Source organism: Puccinia triticina, chromosome 9A (assembly GCF_026914185.1).
Source record: "Puccinia triticina chromosome 9A, complete sequence".
Taxonomy (NCBI): Eukaryota; Fungi; Basidiomycota; class Pucciniomycetes; order Pucciniales; family Pucciniaceae; genus Puccinia; species Puccinia triticina.
In genome coordinates this window covers 3,388,102-3,408,530 of record NC_070566.1, presented here as the reverse complement: position 1 = coordinate 3,408,530, position 20,429 = coordinate 3,388,102, and the positions used below count along the sequence as shown (strand labels likewise).

General features: G+C 47.3%; 4 protein-coding genes across 4 annotated transcripts; 3 read left to right on the top strand and 1 right to left on the bottom strand.

The window, feature by feature from the left end:
• Positions 1-4,923: 4,923 nt before the first annotated feature.
• Positions 4,924-5,971, top strand: PtA15_9A342 (uncharacterized protein; the record flags this gene model as incomplete). Its single annotated transcript, XM_053172540.1, has 3 exons — positions 4,924-5,112; positions 5,207-5,347; positions 5,447-5,971. 3 exons carry the CDS (start codon positions 4,924-4,926, stop codon positions 5,969-5,971), a joined length of 855 nt encoding a protein of 284 aa, XP_053023770.1.
• A 1,627-nt stretch (positions 5,972-7,598) lies between these two features.
• PtA15_9A341 (uncharacterized protein) lies at positions 7,599-9,422 on the bottom strand (the record flags this gene model as incomplete). Its single annotated transcript, XM_053172539.1, has 1 exon — positions 7,599-9,422. One exon carries the CDS (start codon positions 9,420-9,422, stop codon positions 7,599-7,601), a length of 1,824 nt encoding a protein of 607 aa, XP_053023769.1.
• A 90-nt stretch (positions 9,423-9,512) lies between these two features.
• On the top strand, positions 9,513-11,035 carry PtA15_9A340 (uncharacterized protein; the record flags this gene model as incomplete). The annotated part of the gene is made up of 5 exons (XM_053172538.1): positions 9,513-9,530; positions 9,585-9,773; positions 10,321-10,393; positions 10,457-10,800; positions 11,000-11,035. The coding sequence occupies 5 exons, from the start codon at positions 9,513-9,515 to the stop codon at positions 11,033-11,035; spliced, it is 660 nt and encodes a 219-aa protein (XP_053023768.1).
• Positions 11,036-18,806: 7,771 nt separating this feature from the next.
• Positions 18,807-19,277, top strand: PtA15_9A339 (uncharacterized protein; the record flags this gene model as incomplete). Its single annotated transcript, XM_053172536.1, has 2 exons — positions 18,807-18,953; positions 19,161-19,277. The coding sequence occupies 2 exons, from the start codon at positions 18,807-18,809 to the stop codon at positions 19,275-19,277; spliced, it is 264 nt and encodes an 87-aa protein (XP_053023767.1).
• Between the last annotated feature and the right edge of the window lie 1,152 nt (positions 19,278-20,429).

Genomic DNA, 20,429 nt, shown 5'->3' with positions numbered 1-20,429 from the left:
TTTCAGTCATGGCTCAGCTTAGACTCAGATTAGGACTATCATTGGCCCACCCAATGCTCAGCTTTGGACCAGTATTGGCTCAGCTGATTTTCAGCTTTGGATAAATCTTGGCCCAGCCAATGCTCAGATTCTGAGTCTGACCACTCCTGTAACAGCTTATGCTCATCTGTGGACCAGCCTTGGCTCAGCTTATGCTCAGCTGTGGAACAACCTTGGCTAAGATAAAGCTCAGCTGTGGACCAGCCTTGGCTCAGCTGATGCTCAGCTGTGGACCAGCCTTGGCTCAGCTGATGCTCAGCTATGGACCAGCCTTGGCTCAGCTGATGCTCAGCTGTGGACCAGCCTTGGCTCAGCTGATGCTCAGCTGTGGAACAGCCTTGGCTCAGGGGATATTGATCTTTTTAATAGTCTCAAAAAATCTGATACTCAGCTTTGGAACAGCCTTGGCTCAGCCAATGCTCAGGTTTGTACCAGCATTGGCTCAGCCAATTCTCAGCTTTTGAAAATTTTTGGCCCAGCTGGTGTTAATCTTTGGAACAGTATTGTCCCAGCTGATCCTAAGCTCTGCACAAGCCTTCTCCAAGATGATGCTCAGCTTTGGACCATTGTTGGCTAAGCTGATGCTCAGATTTGGAATATTCTTGGTCCAGCTGACACTTGGATTTGTTTCAGGCTTGGAATATCCAATGCTCAGCTGTGGCCCAGGCTCAGCCAATGCTCAGCTTTGGCCCAGGCTCAGTCAATGCCTACTGCTCAGCTTATGATGAGCATCAGCTGTTCCTGGGAAAAAATTAGGATCAGCTGACTGTGCCACATTGAGTGCTCTGGTGCAGTCCTGCAAGCTCTACAAGTGCTGGTGGAGCAGACTTGGAGCAGCGCTGGAGTAGCTCTGGAGCAGAAACCAAAGCTGCATCATGTCACTTGCCATCAAGTGACTATTTTTTTTTCCTGGTGTTCTTTACATAAATTTCTTTATGTGTATTGCAACACCCCGAATATTTCATCCCCTTTCAAAATTGTGCTTCAGACTCAAGAACCCTTGTTCCCAGTCCTGGCATCCCTTGCTAGAGACTACTTAGCATGTGCAAGCAGCTTGGCATGTGTTGAGCAAACCTTTTCCACAGCTTCCCGCATATGTACCACAGTTTTTAGTTCCCTTGCACCTTGAACGATTGAAAGATGCATCAGTAGTCATCTTTGGCTTTGCAGTGGAGGCGCCAGAGCTAAAGGGAAATTTGATGATTTTCATGCTTTTATTGATTCAGCCAAAAAAAATCCAAAGTTCAACAGCAAGGTTTAATAACAGTCTGATCTATCATCTTCCCCCTCCTCAGAATCCAAGTCATCTTCCCTTCATTTTACTTCAAACAGTTTCTTGTTTGGTTTTCCTTTCCAATTGAATTTTACATGTATTTCTAAGAACTAGATAAACAACCAGCTGCATGGATACAATAAGGGTCAGCCTAAATGCACTCCAAAAAAATCCCAAAAGCACTCCAAAAGTGAGTGTATGGAGTGTGCACTCCAATGATTGTTGGAGTACAGACTAGAGTACTCCAACTCAATTGGAGTGCAGAACCGGGGACTCAAGAATCTTTGGAGTGCACCACAAAGAACTCCAGTGGCCAGGAAATGTAATGAGTGCCCATGAGTCTCACTCCATCAGATTGGAGTGCATTCCCCTAGCATTCCATTCCTGATATTTCTCCTCCTCAAAAGGGGAGTGCAGTACTGTGCACTCCAGCCAGAGCTGGAGTGCCTACAACTTCAACTGGGCTATGTACAAACACACCCCACTTGATCCTCCTGATATCCATGACCGGTACAGACCGGCATTGAGCGGATTAACATCTCCTCTCAATGACCGGTCTGTACCGGACCGCCGGTCATTGAGGGAAATCACACCTCTCGATGACCGGTCTGTGCCGGTCATCAAGGGGAGTAACATCTCCTCTTGATGACCGGTCTGTGCTGGTCATCCAGGGGAGTAACATCTCCTCTCAATGACCGGTCTGTGCCGGTCACCGAGGGGACTCACACCTCTCAATGACCGGCGCAGACCGGTCACACCTCCCGATGACCGGCACAGACCTGTCATTGAGGGGACTCACACCTCGATGATTGGTCACCACCGGTCATCGAGGCTAATAACACCTCCTCTTGATGACCGGTCATCACCGGTCATGGAGAGGGCTCACACCTCTCGATGATCGGTCAGTCCGGTCATCAAGGGTAACAACACCTCTTGATGACCAGTCATCACCGGCCATTGAGGTGAGTCCCATCTCTTGATGACCGTTCAGACCGGTCATCAAGGGTAATAACACCTCTCAATGACCGATGATGACCGGTCATCGAGGTGAGTCACATTCCTCGATTACCAGTCAGACCGGTCATTGAGGGGACTCACACCTCTCGATGACTGGTCAGACCAGCCGTTCATCAAGAGTAGCACCTCCTCTCGATGACCGGTCATCACCGGTCATGAAGAGGGCTCACACCTCTCGATGACCGGCACAGACCGGTCATCAAGAGGACTCACACCATCTCACACCTCTCGATAACCGGTGATGACCGGTCATCGAGGTGAGTCACATCTCTCGATGACCGGTCTGTGCCGTTCATCGAGAGGAGTAACATCTCCTCTCAATGACCGGTCTGTGCCGTTCATCGAGAGGAGTAACATCTCCTCTTGATGACCGGTCTGTGCCGTTCATCGAGAGGAGTAACATCTCCTCTCGATGACCGGTCAGACCAACCGGTCATCGAGAGTAGCACCTCCCCTTGATGACCGGTACACACCGGTCATCAAGAGGTGTGACTGATGACCGGTCCGCACTGGTCATCGAGAGGTATGAGTCCTCTGGATGACCGGTTGTGTGCCCCTTGATTACTGGTCCAGACCAGTCATCGAGAGGTGTGATTGTGGGCACTCCAAAAAAAAGGAGACATTGGAGTGCACCCCAATGCACTCCATTTTGTATTTGCTAGCTGGAGTGCAAAGCCAAAATCCTCCACTGAAAAGGTGAAGTGCTTGGGCTTGCACTCCATTTTTTTTGGAGTGCATCTAGCTGCACTCCCCTATTTTGGTCAATTTTGGAGTACCCAGTTGTGTACTCCAATAAACATGGAGTGCCCATCTGGGGACTCCATGTTTTGGGAGTACAAAATCAAGGCACTCCAACTTTTTTGGAGTGCTGGCCCCCCAAAGCCAAAAATTTGGAGTGCATGAAGTAAAAGTTTGGAGTGCATTTAGGCTGACCCTACAATAATTAATACAGATTAAATATAAACACAATCACATAGATACATGAAACATACTGAAATGCAACTGAATGTTTCTCCTCCACCTCTTGCTGTTTTTGCTATTTTAGCGGAAAAGAAATTGCTCTAATGGCTATTTTGCTTTGCTTTTTTAGCGGAATATACTGGCTACAATAGCGTGCTTACCACTATTAAAGCAGTCAGCGCAGCGGAACATTGATTTTTGCCGCTGAGAAAAGTGCGCTAAAATTTAGAAAAAAACCTCCCCAGACCATTCAGCGGAAAGCAAAGTGTTAAGACCGCTTTGAAGAGCTTAGCAAAGTGGCTGCTCATTTGCTACGCTTTTGCTGTGCTGTGCGCTTCATTCAGCATAGCTCTTGCGGTGTTTATTGCGGCAGAAAAAATTGGGAATACATATGATGTCAAATCTTATTTTCAAGGCCGGGCAGGCTATCTTGGGAACATTGGGCCGGATATAGGCTCCCAGGTGGATTTTTTTACATGCAATTTCTTTTGAAGGGATGGGGGGAGCTATGGGGGTAGCTGTTATTTTCAAAACATGATAATATGTAGAAGTAAATTCTGATTCTAGATGTGCCAGAGGCTGTGAGGAAATCAAAGGTGTACCAGGTGCACCATACATGGGTTCAAAAGGAAATTTGGACAATTGGCTGGGCAGCCTCAAGCCAAATCTGGGACATCAAGCACGAGCGAACTCAGTCAGTCCCTCTTCTGAGGGGCGGGAAGGGGCCCCTTGCGCAAAGCGCAAGCCTCCAAAGGAGGGACTTGGGACTAAGCGGCAAAATTTGGCGTGAGTCCTGAGTACGGCTTTCACCCATTTGGCTGGTGTGAAAGTTTGGCACCACTTTTCTATAGCATCCTGGTGGCCAAATGGGCTGCCCAGGTGCCAAATTGAAGGTCTGAATCTGGCCTTCAAGACTACATAGGCCACATGCTGATGCCTTGAATGGCCTTAAAGCTACAAGGATGTAAAGTCATGGAATCATGATTCCAGGATTGATCTTACACCATACTATTGGATAAGTACATGAAAGTTTCAATTAATTCTAATAAGTACTATGTTTATTGTTTGAATTGAACAATTAACTACATTCGGTATGCATGCCACACATAAAATGTGTACAGGAGTTGAAAAACACACGCTCTGCTTGCTGGGACAAGCTTGGCATGGTTTTTCAAAGCATGTCCAGCAGCTCTACAAGGGGCTTGATGGATGGTGGATGGCTGGCTGTCTGCACAAGAAGCTAGGCTTCAAGGCCGTGCCACTCATGAGCCTGCCCGGGTAGTGGTTGATGTGTAATAAGGGATCCTTTGAAAATCGGGGGTTGGCCAAGCCTCAGGTGCGTCAGGATTCACGCCAAAGCTTGACGCTTGGGGGCAAGCCTCTCTGTGAGACAGAGACCCTGCGCGGCCCTCCTCCAGAGAGGCTTTGTCAAGCTCGGAGCACGAGTCTCCTCCAGGTCGCCGCTCCCCCGAGGAGGGCCTTGCGTTAAATTCGAGTTCAGCCTACCCCCCGGGGGGCCGAATTCGACTCTCAGCCGACAGACATCTTCCCATCAACACCGGCAGACACATCAACGAGGTGAAAACTACGTCCAGCATAGCAGATTGAAAGTCGAGAATACACAATCTACATCGATGAATCAGCTCTCAAAGGAAAACCTCAACTTGGTTCGACTGATCAACAGACTAGAGAGAAACCCGAGCTTGCAAATCAAGAAACCCAGGATGGACGACAGCCATGAGCTCAACGAGGCCAAGGAAGACCAAGCGGGGCACGAGGAATTCGATCAACATCGTTATTGGGAACTCAAAGGCTTAGAGACTGTGAGCAGCTGCTACCTACCCCATTCGATGAATAAATATTTTTATGTGTGTTGCTGACAAGCACTGAGGCTGCCCGATCCTACTCTCCCATTAGACTATTCGACATGCGAGATCCATTCTGGATACGATCAATTCCAATCCAAACACCTTTAAAACAGTCAGCCAAATCCAAGATCCAATCGAATTGAGGAGTAAGCTTGAACGAATTCAAGATCGTATCGACGTTGCCTTAAAAGTGAGCTTTTTTGAACACCGCCCCGGGTGAATCAATCGATCAAAATCGTGCGCTTTGGAAACATTACCCATGCTGATTAGGAAAGCGATCAAATTTTAGACTTGTCCAGCGCCTACGGTCACGAAACTGACGCCGTCGCGTCCATCGACAGTGATTTACGAGATCAAGGCACCGGAATTGCCATCAATGCCGAATAAAAGATCCCGATCATTAGACGAACAGGAGAATCAATCAAAGGAGATAGAAAAGGAAGAAGTGAAAAAAGAGAGTGAATCTGATCGCGAAGAAACAAGAGCTGAGACAACATTTAGACCAAGTCTCGGATCCCATCCGGCATCGAACCTGAACTCGAACCAAGAAGAATTGACCGATGAGCTCTCGCAGATGGCTTCTCAACTGAAGAAGAACGTCCACCATTTCAACAAACTCTTGGCTGACGACCAGGCCATCCTGCTCGCTAACCAAACCAAACTGGAGCTCAACTCGGACAGCATGAATAAAGAAGGCGGCAGATTGACTCAAGTTAGTCTCAAGAGCCGTAGCATGACTTGGTTCACGATCGCCGCCGTCTGTGTCGTCGCTATTTCCTGGATCCTCATGTTCATCATCATCAGACTCACTTAATATTTATTATCGCCTCTCCCTCCTCTCATTCTTCTCTTCGAAATAATTCAATCATTTTTATAAATGTACACCCATGAGAGATACACTAGCCTCCTTTCAACTTTTAACTCGGAAAGGAACATTTTTTTAGCCCCTGGTCTGAGTAGTCCGATAGCTATCGACCTGTCAAAACAGATAAGTCGACTTCTACTCGGACAGGGATATCCGCCATGTGGGTCCGACCACCCGTCGGACAGCATGTCTAAGCAGAAAATAGCAGAAAATTCATGTGGCGGAACTGCGAAACATGCCCCTCAGTTGTGATCACGGGGAGTCGGTACCGTGGCGCAACTCCAGCGGCCCGATCGAGTGGCTTGATCAAGCTCTTTATGTAATGCACACATGAGAAACTCTTGTTGGGGAGACTTCGATTAGAAGCAGAAGCTCTTTAAAAGGGTCTGCGACCCGATGGAAGTTTGGCACCTGAACAGTCAAGGACCAGCAAACACTGAATTGACAGAACCAATTTGACTTTCGTATCTTTGTTTGTCCTTTTCTATTTCGTACTACAGAAAAGCTACTTAGAAATGTTGCAGTTCTGTTGCCTGGGGCCTTTTGGGAACAGGGTCAAAAGTTGAAAGGCAGAAAATTGCCTGCAAAAACATTTGGAAGGTCGAAATCTCAGGCCAAAATGTGGACATTAGTCAGCATTAGTCCCCAGTCCCCCCTTCGGAGGTCACGCTTCGCGCGAGGGCGCTTCGGGCCGGCCCAGGCTGTACCAGGGCGCTCCGAAGTGGGGTACTGTCCATGTTGATTTTTTTTCTCTTTTCCTTCCCACGGGCTTCCAGAGGCCTCGAGAAACTACCGATGTGATGCAAGGATCTTTATGAGATCGCAACCTATTGAATAGTAGTAGTCGCCGTCGACGAGCACAACATCACCTAAGCTTTCGAAAGCGCAGCGGCACCCTGCGGCGCTGCTTGGCGCTGCTCGTTGTCGATGAGGCAAACATCAGAGGACTGAATCTCACAAACGGGCACGTTCTCATCAGGCCTTCTTGGAACGCTTGATGTGTTGGAAAGCAGTTTTTTTTCCCTAGTAGTACACGTCAGCTCGAGGTTTGGACGACGATCCCGGCATATTGCCCATGAGGCAATGCGCCAGGGAGGGATGACACTTAGTCACTATTTAACTTGCCCAAGTCCCAACTTCCTAACCATGGAGTGGTACAACACTGCAGGTTATGCTGCAGGTCCATCTTTTCACCACCAAATGTTGGGTGGATATCTGTGCCGAAAGGGCTAGTCCCTGCAGGAGAGCTTCCCTCTCCAAAGATATAAGAGGGACTTGGTTAAGTTGGACTCCTGTTGCTGCAGTTCACCACAAAGTCGTATGAGTATGCAGCTGCCCCTAGCAATTAAGGTGTTGTCAAAGTCCAGCATATAACAATCTTATCCACTCAAACGCAACCAACAGGCCTTAATATGTTACCAGCCCCATCCACAGGATGAGTGATTCTACTGTGTCCAAGAGGGCTGAATTCTGCGATTCGAATCAACGGATTAAACGCTTATCATTGTCTGCGGACTATTTCTTTTGAAGTCTTTACAAATACGTATACAAGAGGCTGATTCTACGGAACGGAGATCTAAACATTATGATTGTGAGAACGAAGAAGGAAATCAAACATCGGCTTTTCGATCGAACGAGACAAGATGAAAACCGGATCGTTAAGGAAGTCGTCGTAAAACCTGATCAGGTCGGTGCGAGAGAGTTCGAATTTGGTGATCAAGGGCGCGATTTCATCGATCAGAGTCTGCTCAAGACCGGGGAGAGCTTTGTCGTTAGACCTGAGCCGAAGATGATGGAATTTGGACCTCAAGAGTAGCTTGATGGACTCCAATCTAACAGAAAAGTTCGACCATTCATCCCTCACTTCATCTGCATTTGTCGAACGGGGTTGACGAGCTGAAGTGAATTCTAGCTTCAGAGAGTTGAGGGTCGAGGGGTGGCTGATTTTGTAAGGTCCCAAGCTTTGATTGTAAGCTTCGATGGCCAGATCGAATGATTTTGGTTGACTGGTTGAATAGATCCCTCGTTGATGATGTAACAATTCCAAAATCAAAGCGAGTTCCGATTGACCAACAAGACTCGAACTAATGTAAGAAGACACCTCGTGTGATTTGATTTGTTTGATTGGACGAAGTTTCGACTGCTTCAATTTTTCGAGGATTATCGTATACATGCCAATGGTTTTTTTGATCAAACACTCCAGTTCATCGAGTTGGACATCAGGGATAGGAGACTTGAGCATGTCTGATCGGATAGTGATCAAAGAACAAGTGGCTGTACATAAGCTTGAAAAGTTAGTTGCCAGTCCTAGTAAGTTCAAGAAATCTTGATCTAAAGCGTTCGAGTCCGCCGATAACTCTTCTAATTTTTGATTAACCGCCGATAATTTTTGTCCCATTTCAACGATCGAATTTGGACTGCTGGTAGCATCTTCAAGACTTTCTGAAAACGCATGCTCAATGATCGTGAGTTCGATGTTGCAAATCAAGCTATCGATCTCAAATTGGCGACTGAAGTTTGGACAATTCGAGTTTACAATCGTTTGGTTGACTGATTGGAGTTGTTGAATGTACTGGCGTAATTCTGTCGACACTAGCTCGGGTTCAGAGGTGTAGATAGACAACAAGACCTCGCATATATCCATCAAGGTGTCGATCAGGACAGAGGGTGTAATGATAAAAACTTCTTCGACTAGAGTTGTTTGTCCGTTTGCCGGAGAAGCAACTTGGTTTTCTTCTTGCATAGGCTCGTCCATCGTTTGACTCGTCATATCTTTATCGCCGAGGACTGCGGGGCCAAGATTCTGCGAATCGGATAAGAGACGTTCTTGAAGTTGATACGCTCGCGAAAGCTCTTCTTTGGCTTGCTTCCAGCCTTGAATCGCCATTGAATGGTAGTCAACCGAGCCATTGCCATCGTCTTCCAGCATTGCCCCAGCCGACAGCATCTCTGCCGCGGTCGACAGGCCTAACCCAAGGTTATAACGAGCATCGATTTCATCTGATTGGTTTGAATCCTTGATCGCATATTCGACAGCATGCTGATATTCCTGGATTCCATGCTGAACAAGCTTGAGACATTCCGATGGAGCACTAGAAAAAGTGGTGCCAAAGTTGACCAGGGCTCTCGCCAGGTTGAAATGACTGTTAAACCCGTCTGAGGGCGGTCGGTCGGAAGGGTTCTTTGATAATAGGTCGATTGACAGGCGATAGCTCTGTATCGACTGTTCGTAGTTTCTTTTGGCCTTCGCTCCGAATTGATATCGCTCTCCTTGTTCTTCTTGGTTGACTGCCAACTGGAACACTTGCTCGTAATCTTCTTCCACCGTTCGTCTATTGTCGTGCTTGTTTCCATTTTTCTTGAACTTCTCGGTCCCGCTTGACTTGCTAGCTTTTGGCATCTTCTGCGCCCACTTGATTGATATGCGGGATGGATCCGGTTGACTTTGCTTGAGGTTTGGTGTGTGGGCTGTTTTCAGGATTATCGGCCGATGTCTCCGCCTTCGAATGTCCGCTGAGTCTCAAAAAGGCCCAACTTAGCTCATCGGACTTTCGCAAAACAGTTTTTCATCCATCAAAGCAGACCCCGATCGATCTCACCTCAACTTCCTCATCAAGCCATCAGAAAAATGCCACCAAACCAATCCACCACGCAACCCGCGACCGCTTCAGCTCAACAAAATCAGGCCTCTGCTCCTAATGAAAATTCGCAACGGCGCCTCCGTCGCGCTAGAGGCTCGCAGGGATTTAATGTTGATGACATGAAAGCTCTAGTCGAGGCGGTCAAAGCGTTCCTTCCCCTGAGATCTCAGGAGTGGGGGTATGTTCTTGAACGGTACAACACTTATGCAACCAATAACAAACGTGCGATTCGAGAACAAGATGGAATAAAAGTCGTGTTCCAAGCCTTGGTGAAGCACCCAATACCGTCTGGCGATCCCGATTGTCCTCCGCACGTCCGAGAGGCCAAACTGACTCAGAAAGCCACAGACGATCGAGCCCATCGTCTTGTTTATAATGATGATAAAAGTGAAAATGGAGAGTAAGTCCATTCTTTCTTTTTCCTCTACATGTACCGAGTTAGCTGATTTGAAGTTTGTATGTATAGGAATGGTGTAGGAGCACCTATGCCCATGTCGATCGAGATCAACTCCACTCAACAGCGCACCATCATTGCTCCTGGCCCGGCCGATACCTAATCGGTGAGGAGGAGCCGTCCGGAGAGCTCCCTCCTCCGCTACAACCCTTGTCTCCAGCTAATGACACCAAAAAAAAAGACCCCCGAATGCGACTTTTTAGTACTGGGTTAATGCTCCGATCGGCTCTCAACCTTCGATCACCGATGAAGTCTTGGCTTCTTCTGCTCCTCAAAGTGAGCCCCACCGAGTTGGTATTGCAAGGCAAAGCAGCCCTTTCAAGCCCACCACTTGATCAGGAGTCGCCGGCCGGTCTTCTGCGACCCAAACTGCAGCTGGCTTAGAGCAGCACCGCACTGCTTTCTTCGATCCAGCAGCTCGGGAGAAGCGTGACAGGGATGGCAGCATGACCACGTTGTATGCTATGCAACTGGAAGACGCCAACCAGACAATCAAAACTCTTTGTGAGAAAATCAGCCGCTTGCTTATTGGTGATCAGGCCAAATGTAATGAGCTCAAAGAGAAGATCACCGAGCTCAAATTCAAAAATCAACCACTCAAGTCCAAGCTCAAGCTCATGCAGATGAAGTACGACATGTCTTCCCATCATCATTTCAGCTCGCAGCCAATTCAATTCGGCCACGTAAATTACCATGGAAACCATCCCCAAATTGGGTTATCCACTGCAAACTCCTCTGCCGGCCAGCAATCTGCTATGATGTCAGCCCTCTGCTAGCCCAAGCAGCGCAGAGAGCCAACAAGGAGCCTCTCCGGCTCGAAGCGCGGAGGACCGCGAGTGACAGGCGGGTCAGTAACCAGGACAAATGTACTGACGCGTCCAGTCAGCCAGCAACAGTTTAAAGGTTGAGGCCGCCTAAAACACGCATCAGAAGATGGAGGAAGAAGAGATCTGCGAAGCGGACCTCCCTCCTCCCATATAGTCGGGGGACCTCTTGAGGAGAGTTTGTCTAACTTAGCTAATTTCCCTCCTCGGGGAAGCAAAGGAGGGTCCCTGCGGGACGGCGTCCCCCCTCCACATAGAGAGGGACTTGGTCAAGTTAGAGAGTTTGTCCCCCCAGAGTTTTTTGGTACCAAGCCCGCTTACATTGTTGAGACATCAACAATTGGGGCCTTTACCTATTAAAACTCCCATCTCTTCATTTATTCAGCTTCCTTGATTCAAACCCTTCGACCTTCCCTCCCTCTCCACCAACCTTCATGTGCGACTCCCCTTGGCCCTTGACTCCACCTCCCGGATACTAGTAAGTCTCCAACCAGGTAAGTTCAAGAGGCTCTCCTCTTCTCAATTCTCTCCTTTGTCTGGCGTTTGGATCCTCTAGATCCCAGCGAGCATCTTTCTCCACTAGGCCCCTCTTATCCAAGAGGTGTGTCTCCTCCTCCTGCATTGACAGTTGAGTAGAGATAGACTACGGTATAAGTGTTTTAGTCATTTTCCAGCTTCGCCAGCGCTGTCCTCATTGATACCCAGTATCAATTACACTCAGAGTAACATCACCTTAGAGAAATAGCCTGACATATGACCCCCACTATGAATGGCCTTGACCACCTAGGAATAAACATTGGTGATTTGGCTATGGATGTGCAGTTTCCATATCAGACTTCTGAGAATTTCAGCATTAGGTTTGTGCAGACCTAACTTAAGTATCATTGGATACCAACTTTCAAGTCAAGGTTTGGCTGGGTGGAGATTACATGGGAAATCTGTGGCCCCTTTGCCATGCTTTTCTGAAACTGTTGTATTTCCATCTATCCCCAGCCTCCTTTATCTGCAATTTCCCTTGTAACATGGTTAGTTTTGGATTCTTTTAGGGATGTAAATGGGTTGGGCTGTCCCAGAAAGACCCAAGACCCAATGGGTTCTGGGTTGGGTTTGGGCAGCCCTCAGGCCTCTCTTTAAAAAACTGACCCAACCCATTGAGACCCAAATAGATACACCCAGGAGCACCCCCAGCCGCAGTTTGATGTGGGACGAGATGTGGAGACGACCCCTGCAACCCCACGCTGAAGTTTTGGTGTCACCTGGAGCGGGAGTTATTGCCACCCGCGGTTGGCGTGACCTCCCCCGTGATTCCCACGTGAGGGGCCTGCGGTCGGCAAATTCCTCACGTTGGCCTGCCGTGGGCGCCACAGTTGGGGTCAGGTGAGTGGTTCAAGAATGGCCCAGCAGAAATTGACTTGATACCAAGATTGAACCCAGCACATAACTGCACTTCAAGGAGGGAGGAACTACCAGCCTTGCTCACTGGGGCACCCCACATTTCTATGTTGGGCCCGCAGTTTATTGTAGCATAACAACCATTTCTGTAAATTTTGTCAGACAAAGTCTGCAGATTTGGACAAAGACTCATCCTTTTTTTTTTGTATTTTATCACTTATGTAGCCTTTTTCCAAACAGGTAAAGAGGCTCATGAAATATCTTTTTTTTTTGAAAAAAAAAAATCTTTGTTGGCCTAATGCCGGCTCAACCAGAGTGCAACGTTGGTGCGCTACTCAGCGCCAGCCATGACCAGCTTGGCCCACCCGCTGAGTGAAGCTGTTTGGGCTCTTGTCATGCCCAACCAGCTTCCCTCGTGGGCACGCTGATCAGAGCCGGGATGGGTTGGCTGGGTTAGCCAGGGCCAACCCATCCGACCCAGTGGTGGCTGAGTTGCCCTGCCCGCGGTTCTGGATGGGTTGGGTCAAGGGGGGCCCAACCAACCTTTAACACAACCCAATACCGCAGTCAAACTCTGGGCGGGCAGGTTGGTGCCCACCCGGGCAACTTTTTGCCAACAGCGCCGTTGGGCCCACGTCAACCCAAGCTTGAATTTGAGTGGAGGTGTAATTGGGTTGGGTTTGGGCAGGGTTTTCCCCATTTGGGTAGGCCCATGAACCGACCTGCAACACAAAATGAGGCTTTCCACGCTTCAGTCCGACCACAAACTTACATCATGCTCAATCACTCGCCAAGAGGGATATAGCGAGACAAATTTGTACCAGCTCGCCAGGAGGAATACATACCTCCTGGCGAGCTGGACTTCAATCAGCTCGCCGAGAGGAATAAATACCTCTTGGTGAGACGGACTTTCTCAGCAGCTCGGCAAGAGGAATACATACAGCAATTCCAAAAAAGGATGGCAAAGGGGTCACAGATCTTCCATCCAGGGATTTTCCTCACCCAGCCAAACCCTGCTGCTTAAGTTCGGTGTGAGCCCGCCTCCCGCGAGCTCACAAGAACAGTCACAGAGAAATCACGGATCCACCTGCAGCAGGATTCTTAGACCTCGACCGGCCGCGCCCTCCTAGCTCAGTAGGGATGTACTGACCACTCCCTCTGAGCTAGGTGAGCACTCTCCTTCTTCTCTCGTTGTCCTTCACATTATCATCAATTGTATAGAGTAGGGATGTACTGACCACTCCCTCTGAGCTAGAAATTCAAGCAACTGTGGTTCTAGAACTCCCTCCAAGGCAGAGCCTTGTCCCGTACCACTGCCCCGTCCGTCTGTCCCGTTTTTCCCAGCCAGTGAAGAGCCCTCTATCTTGGGCTCTTACATTCGGGTCTGATGATATCTAAGTTGTATTTTCACAAACCTAATGCCAAAAATCCCAGCAGTCCATTATCTGAACTACCCACCCATAACCAAATAGACACCACTAGTTCCTAGGGATCCGGGTTTGGTGGAAAAGGGGACCCGGAAATCATATCAAACCAATGATTTCAGGCCAGGTTGCCCTCATCATCCACACCAATTGACATTGATATGAGGACCAAGGTGAAAATGGGAGGGGCAGAAGAGCATTTTTTATTGATAATGGGTTGCTGCTGCACAGTCAAAGTTTGAGAGTAGCATCAACCTGCATCAACTTTGACAGCAAGGTTTGGCTGGGTGAGGAGAATCCCTGGATGGAAGATCTGTGACCCCTTCACCATCCTTTTTTGGAATTGCTGTACCTCCTGGAGAGTTAGACTTATGAGCAGCTCGCTGAGAGGAATAAATACATCTCGGCGAGATGGATTTGTACCAGCTCGCCGAGAGGACTACATATTCCTGTGTGTCTTGGTGTACATCTCCCTGCACACCAAAAAAGGATGGCATACACAGGTTTTGTTGTAACCTAACTAGTTAGGTTACAGATATTGACACTTGCTAGCCCTTAAGACAAGTTTTATACCCGGGGAAACAAGCTGCAGAGCTTTTTTTACTTTTGTTCATTGCATTATTATTGGTTCTAGTCACTATGGGTTTTCAAGGATGGCGCACACGTACTAAAAATTTGGTGTGCGTTTAGCACAACTTATGTTGTCTTGGGTTAGCCCAAGACCCAACCCGGACCCAACTCCTCATTAATGGGTTTGGGTTTGGGCAGTAAATTTGAAGTTTTTTCCTGACACAATACAACCCGGTGCTCATGTTGGGTTGGGTTTGGGCACCATTTTCCGACCCAAACCTGAGCCTTTTACATCCCTAATGATTTTGTACAAGGCAAGATGTGTAATACAGGATGAAGCAGAAAAATTGACAGTCACAAAAAAGCAATTGAAGGGGCACTCAAGAATGAAAACATGCAAATATTCTCCATGATCTTTTCCACCTTGTCTTCCCCCAAAATAAGCACGCAATACAATGCTACAAAGGATTGAAGAAGTTCAATTTCCTAATCTTCTCAGAGCAGCCTTACCAGGGGCTAGTTTTACTTACAGCTAAATAGTTTGGCTACCAGATTCAACTGCACCGGGATGAGCTAAGCCCAAGCTAAATTAGCTGGAAGCTCTGAATCCAGCTGACTGTTGCTACATTTAGCAATGGTTAGCTTGCAATCTAACTGCCAACATTGACCTGTACACAAAAATGAACTCAATGCCTTGCTAGCCACCAGTATGTTTGTTTTCACTCCTGCTACTTTAGCTAACAATAGTGTTGATTCACAACTTGGGTGATCTTAGCTTGACCGGTAAGGATGCTCTCAGGCCATGGGGTTGTATGTATCCAGATCCTCCTTTGGAGGGCCCCAGGATAGTGTCTACCCTCTAATTACAGAGGGACTTAGTTAAGTTAGTCACAAAATGCATGTGAGAGTCTGAGACTACAACTTTGCAGTACCACTACCAACTATGTGCACACAAGTTTGATTTTTCCTGAATTCAAAGATGTTGCTGCAGATGAACCTGTCCTATGAATACACCAATACCAAAGATTATCTACCTAGTTCTTTATGGTTTCAACAGAAACAGGTTAATGATTATTTTTGACATATGTCCAGAAAAATTGTATTGGTAAAATCTTATATTATCAGAACCAGCCCATACAAATAAGAAGCATCACATTTGTTTCATACTCATTGGGAAAACAACTCCCAAAGATTGGGAAAACAACTCCCAAAGATTGGGAAAACAACTCCCAAATCCAAACTTACATTGCCGGGACCATTTTTTGACCAGCTCCTAACGTTGAACTGTGCCCCTTTTTGGGAGTTGTTTTCCTAAAATGTTTTTTTTTGTTTGGATTTTGGGAGTTGTCAACACCAATTTTCAGCATTTTTTGTATTAACAAAAAAATTAATAACTTTTTTTCCCCCATGTCATATATGCATAAAAATTTGAGAGCACAGAGAATCATGCATAAATTGAGCTTGCTGAAATTTGTCAGCTGGCTACTATGTCAGAGCCACCATGACATAATATCAAAAGCAAACATGAAATATTATTACATAAGAAAGATACACTAGTACTGCTATTACTTATAGTTAGACATGTAAAACTTGGAATATTATTCCATATTCTGAATCTAAGCCTCATTTAACCTAGGGCACCTCACTTCAAGGTACTCTTCATTGTTATTCCTTCCTTGTGTAAATTGACTTCAAGGTTTAACAGGTGCACCACGTCCCGTGTGAATGCACCTGTATGCTTATATACATAAGCACATATGCTTTTAACCCAGTTTCAGTGACAAAACTGAGGTGTTGTGTATGGCTTAGAAGATAGTAATATTGTTGTGTGGCACATCCAAGCCTGCGTGCTCTGTAGCCAGGCGCACCTGACAGCAGTAGAGCCCTGTTGCCTGGAGCTCAAGCCCCCACGCGTGGTGTATACATATGCATAATGCATAAACCAGCCCGCAACCAAAGCGCCTGGGTTACACCACGGAGCGCCCCCAACCGCGGTTTGACGTCGGACACGATGTGGAGACGACCCCCGCGACCCCACCCTGAAGTTTTGGTGTCACCCGGAGCGGGAGTGATTGCCACCCGCAGTTGGCGCAACCTCCCACGTGATTCCGGGCGCCGCGGTCGGGGTCCAGTGAGCGGGTAGCAAAAATATGGCTTGCTACCAGAGTCGAATCCAGCACATCACTTTGCTTCGCGGACCAACAAACTACAGCTCGCTGCACCCAAAGGAGAAGCACCAGCCTTGCTGTCTAAGACATCACACATTTCTAAGCTCACCTTGCGGTTTATTGTGTGATGTCAACCCCATTTCTCCAAATTTTGTTAGACAAAGTCTGTGGATTTGGACAAGACTCTTTTTTTTTTTTTTTTTTTTGGAGTAATTCCTCACTTATGTAGCCTGTTTCCAAACATGAAAAGAGGCTCAGAAAATATGTTTTTTTTTTTAAAAAAAAAATCATTTCTTGGTTGGCCTAATGCGGACTCAACCAGAGTACAAGGTTGGCGCACTGCTCAGCGCCAGCCATGATTGTGTTGGCCCACCCGCTGAGTAAAGCTGGTTGGGCTCTTGTCATGCCCAACCAGCTTCCCCCGTGGGCACGCTGATCAGAGCCGGAATGGGTTGGCTGGGTTAGACAAGGCCGACCCATCTGACCGCCTGCGGTGCTGGATAGGTTGGGTTAAGGGGGGCCCAACCAATCTTTGACACAATCCAATCCCGCGGTCAAAGTCTGGGCGGGCAGGTTGGCACCCACCCGGGCCAACCTTTTGCTGACCGCGCCATTGGGCCCATGTCAACCCAAGCTTGAATTCAAGCGGTGGTGTACCAGTACCCAAGAATGGGCCAGAATGCGTCCCAATAGGAATATTACATGTGTTACACGTACCACACACATGTAATTTACAGCTAGATAAGGTATAATAACCACGTCATCAAATATGAACAAATTACATGTCTTACCAGACCAGAATACCCCTTGTAGCATGTGCAGGAGAGCATAGAAGGCGCCCTAGCTTCCTCCTACTGCTCAGAACACATGACCTACACATGTAGTAAATATGTAGAAGGGGTCAAATGAACTGGAGCATTCATTGAGCGCCTCCAGAACATGTATTCATCACTGCTTACACGTGTACAACTCCACAGAATCCAGTTCTAGTACATTCTGTGGCACATTTCCACGGAAATAAGCATCACACAACCCCCCAACCAGCCTCTATGACGTGGTAAAGATGGTATAAAATCACGCAGAGCCTCTTTAATTGGTCCTTGGCAACCCTTGTATCCAAGTCACAAGGTTCCACGACCATCAGCGCCCTCCTGCGCAGCCAATTTGCCTCAGAAGGCGCCCACAAGTGTCCCCATGTCCCCTGGGCGCCCCTGGAGGCCTGCCTGGGCTATAAAAAGGGTCCTTTCTCCGCCAAAAAGGATATTCTCCATGCTTATTTACACTATTATATTTTACCTGCCTTCAACATGTGCTCAATAGCCTGTTTCCAGCCTGGTAAGACCTTGAGTAGTTATTTTTAGCCTCATTTTTTCGCCAAACACTGCCCAGTGTCCATCCAGCCTTCATAATCACCTTCTTCAAGCGCTTCCAACTGCCCAGTTTCTATCCTGTAGAACCTCAAGACCCTAAGGGCTTTTTACTAGTAAGTTTAAGCCCCTTCTCTTGAGATTCTCCGCCATTCATTGCTGGGATTTAAACCACCCCTGTTCACAGGCCCCAGTGTGTTTCAGGTACCTAAACCCTCTGCTTTTGCACGATGCCTTTGAGTGATTAAACACCCCTGATTTATCAGGCCCCTCTTAAATTTAATTATATTAATTTTACGGACTTACTTTGCGCACTGCAAAAAGCTATTTGCGCACTGTGGGGGTTGTCATTTTGACTTCCAGACCCCAATGCGCTCTTCTGCCACGGCTCTTCGCGCACTGCAAATTAAAAAGTGTGATTTTCAGATTTTGTTGCCACCAGCCGACAGAGGGGATTTTTCTTGCCCCTCCATTGAATTCTTCAAGATTTTGGAGCCCTCCAAATGACACAAAAGAAAGGGGAAAAATAAATACTACAAAATAATCTGAGCGTCTCCAGGGAACGCTCACCCGGGGCTTTCTGACTCATCAAAACTCAATCAGCCGGGTACCCAACCCCTCAAAAGCAAAGTTTGAGGGGCATAATCCATACATGTATGTAAATACATGCCGGCGGCGGTAAACCCTGGTACACCCGGCTGCCGTGCCGGTGGAGAAAGAACAGGGGCAACCGGCCGGCAATTCAACCCGGTTGATCAGGCACAACCTGGCTGCTCAACAAGTATATTGCTCCCCAGTTGATCAGGCTATACAACCTGACTGACCGGGAGAAAAGCCTCACCTGATTGACCGAGAGGAAAGCCTCACCTGAACCACCGGGAGGACCCTCAAGCAGGTCTGCAAGCACAAAATCAGCAAATTTGTCATCCTGATCGCAGCCTACGATGAGTTGCTTGGCCCTCAGCAAAAGCGCCGGCGCAGGTGGGGGGATCAGCAAGTCCGAGGAACATGCCCGCGCGGCAAGTGCTCTAAGCTTGCTTGCCACTGAACCCATTGACCTGGCTGGCCCATCACCCACAGCAAATGATCAGGTGGCCGGCAAGAGGCTTTCCTGCTGGTTAATCAGGTTTTTGCCAAAAAAAAAATCCTCCCAATCGATCAGGAGGCTAATGAGAGCCTTTCCTTGCGTTCAATCACACGAGGTTTTCCTCCCTGTCAATGAGGTGAGGATTTCCTCCCGGTTGATCAGGGTTTATAGCCTGATTGACCGGGAAGCAATTTCCTCTTTGGGCAGCCAGGTTGTGCCTGGTCAACCAGGTGGAATTGCCGGCTGGTCGCCCCTGCTCTTTTTCCACCGGAACAGCGGCACTCAATCAGGGGAGCCTTTCCTTCTACTCAATCAGGTGAGCGATTGAGTTTTGGAGGGTCAGGAATCCCTGAGGGAGTGTTCCCGGGTGGTCAAGAGAAGGTGCTCAGATTATCTTTAGTATTTATTTTTCACCTTTATTTTGAGTCATTTGGAGGGCTCCAAAATCTCAAAGAATTCAATGGAGGGGCAAGAAAAATCCCCTCTGTTGGCTGGTAGCAACAAAATCTGAAAATCACACTTTTTAATTTGCAGTGCGCAAAGAGCCATGGCAGAAGCGCGCACTGGGGTCTGGACATCAAAATGACGACCCCCACAGTGCGCGAAGAGTTTTTTGCAGTGCGCAAAGTAAGTCCATAATTTTATTAATATAATTACTCTATTTTTGCCCACATTTTTGCGCCATAATTACCAATATATTATTGGAATTATCCCTTGGACTTTTGTTCCAGAGTTTTACACTCTTTTATACTAGTTTTGCACCACGTGTAGCTAGAAGGAGTAGTCCTTGGCATCACGGAGGCTGACAAAATTTTTAGCAATATTGTGTAACTAGAGGCCAAGGCGGTTTCACCGCCGCAAGCATAGCCCCCAACTCAGATGGCTCCCTGCCTTTGGTATCCAAATATTTGGTTTTTATCTTTCTTAGAAAGTGAAGGGGTTTTTCTTGTGGAAATACCTTCAATTAAAGTATGATTGTGTGCTGAATTTATTTATTACTCAAACTTCATCCACCATAAGTGAACAAATTATATGTGATAATCCAATACTTGTGGTTCATAGCAGCTAATGGTGAAGATGAGCTACACAAATTTCTCTCATTTCCTGGGAGAACTTTTATAAATTAATTCAAGGAAGCTTTGAGACAAGCTGAGCCATCCCTGCAGCAGAAAAATGAAAATGGCAAAACCAACTAATTGGATGAAAGGAGGAGTTGATCAAGATTTGTGTATTTGAACAAACATCAGTCACTCACACTATCCAACTGTTAGATGATCTGAACTGATCTGACTCACAATGCTTGTCCCTCCCCCAGTAAGTAATATGCCCCAATATTCATCACCACTCTCAACTCACCTCACTTCATTAGTATCACAATGCATTTTCATTTTGTATTAAACACTGTTTTTCACATTGAACCACTGCTCAAACACCAATAACAACATGGTGCAACAAATGTTTTACTTGAAAATTCACAAAA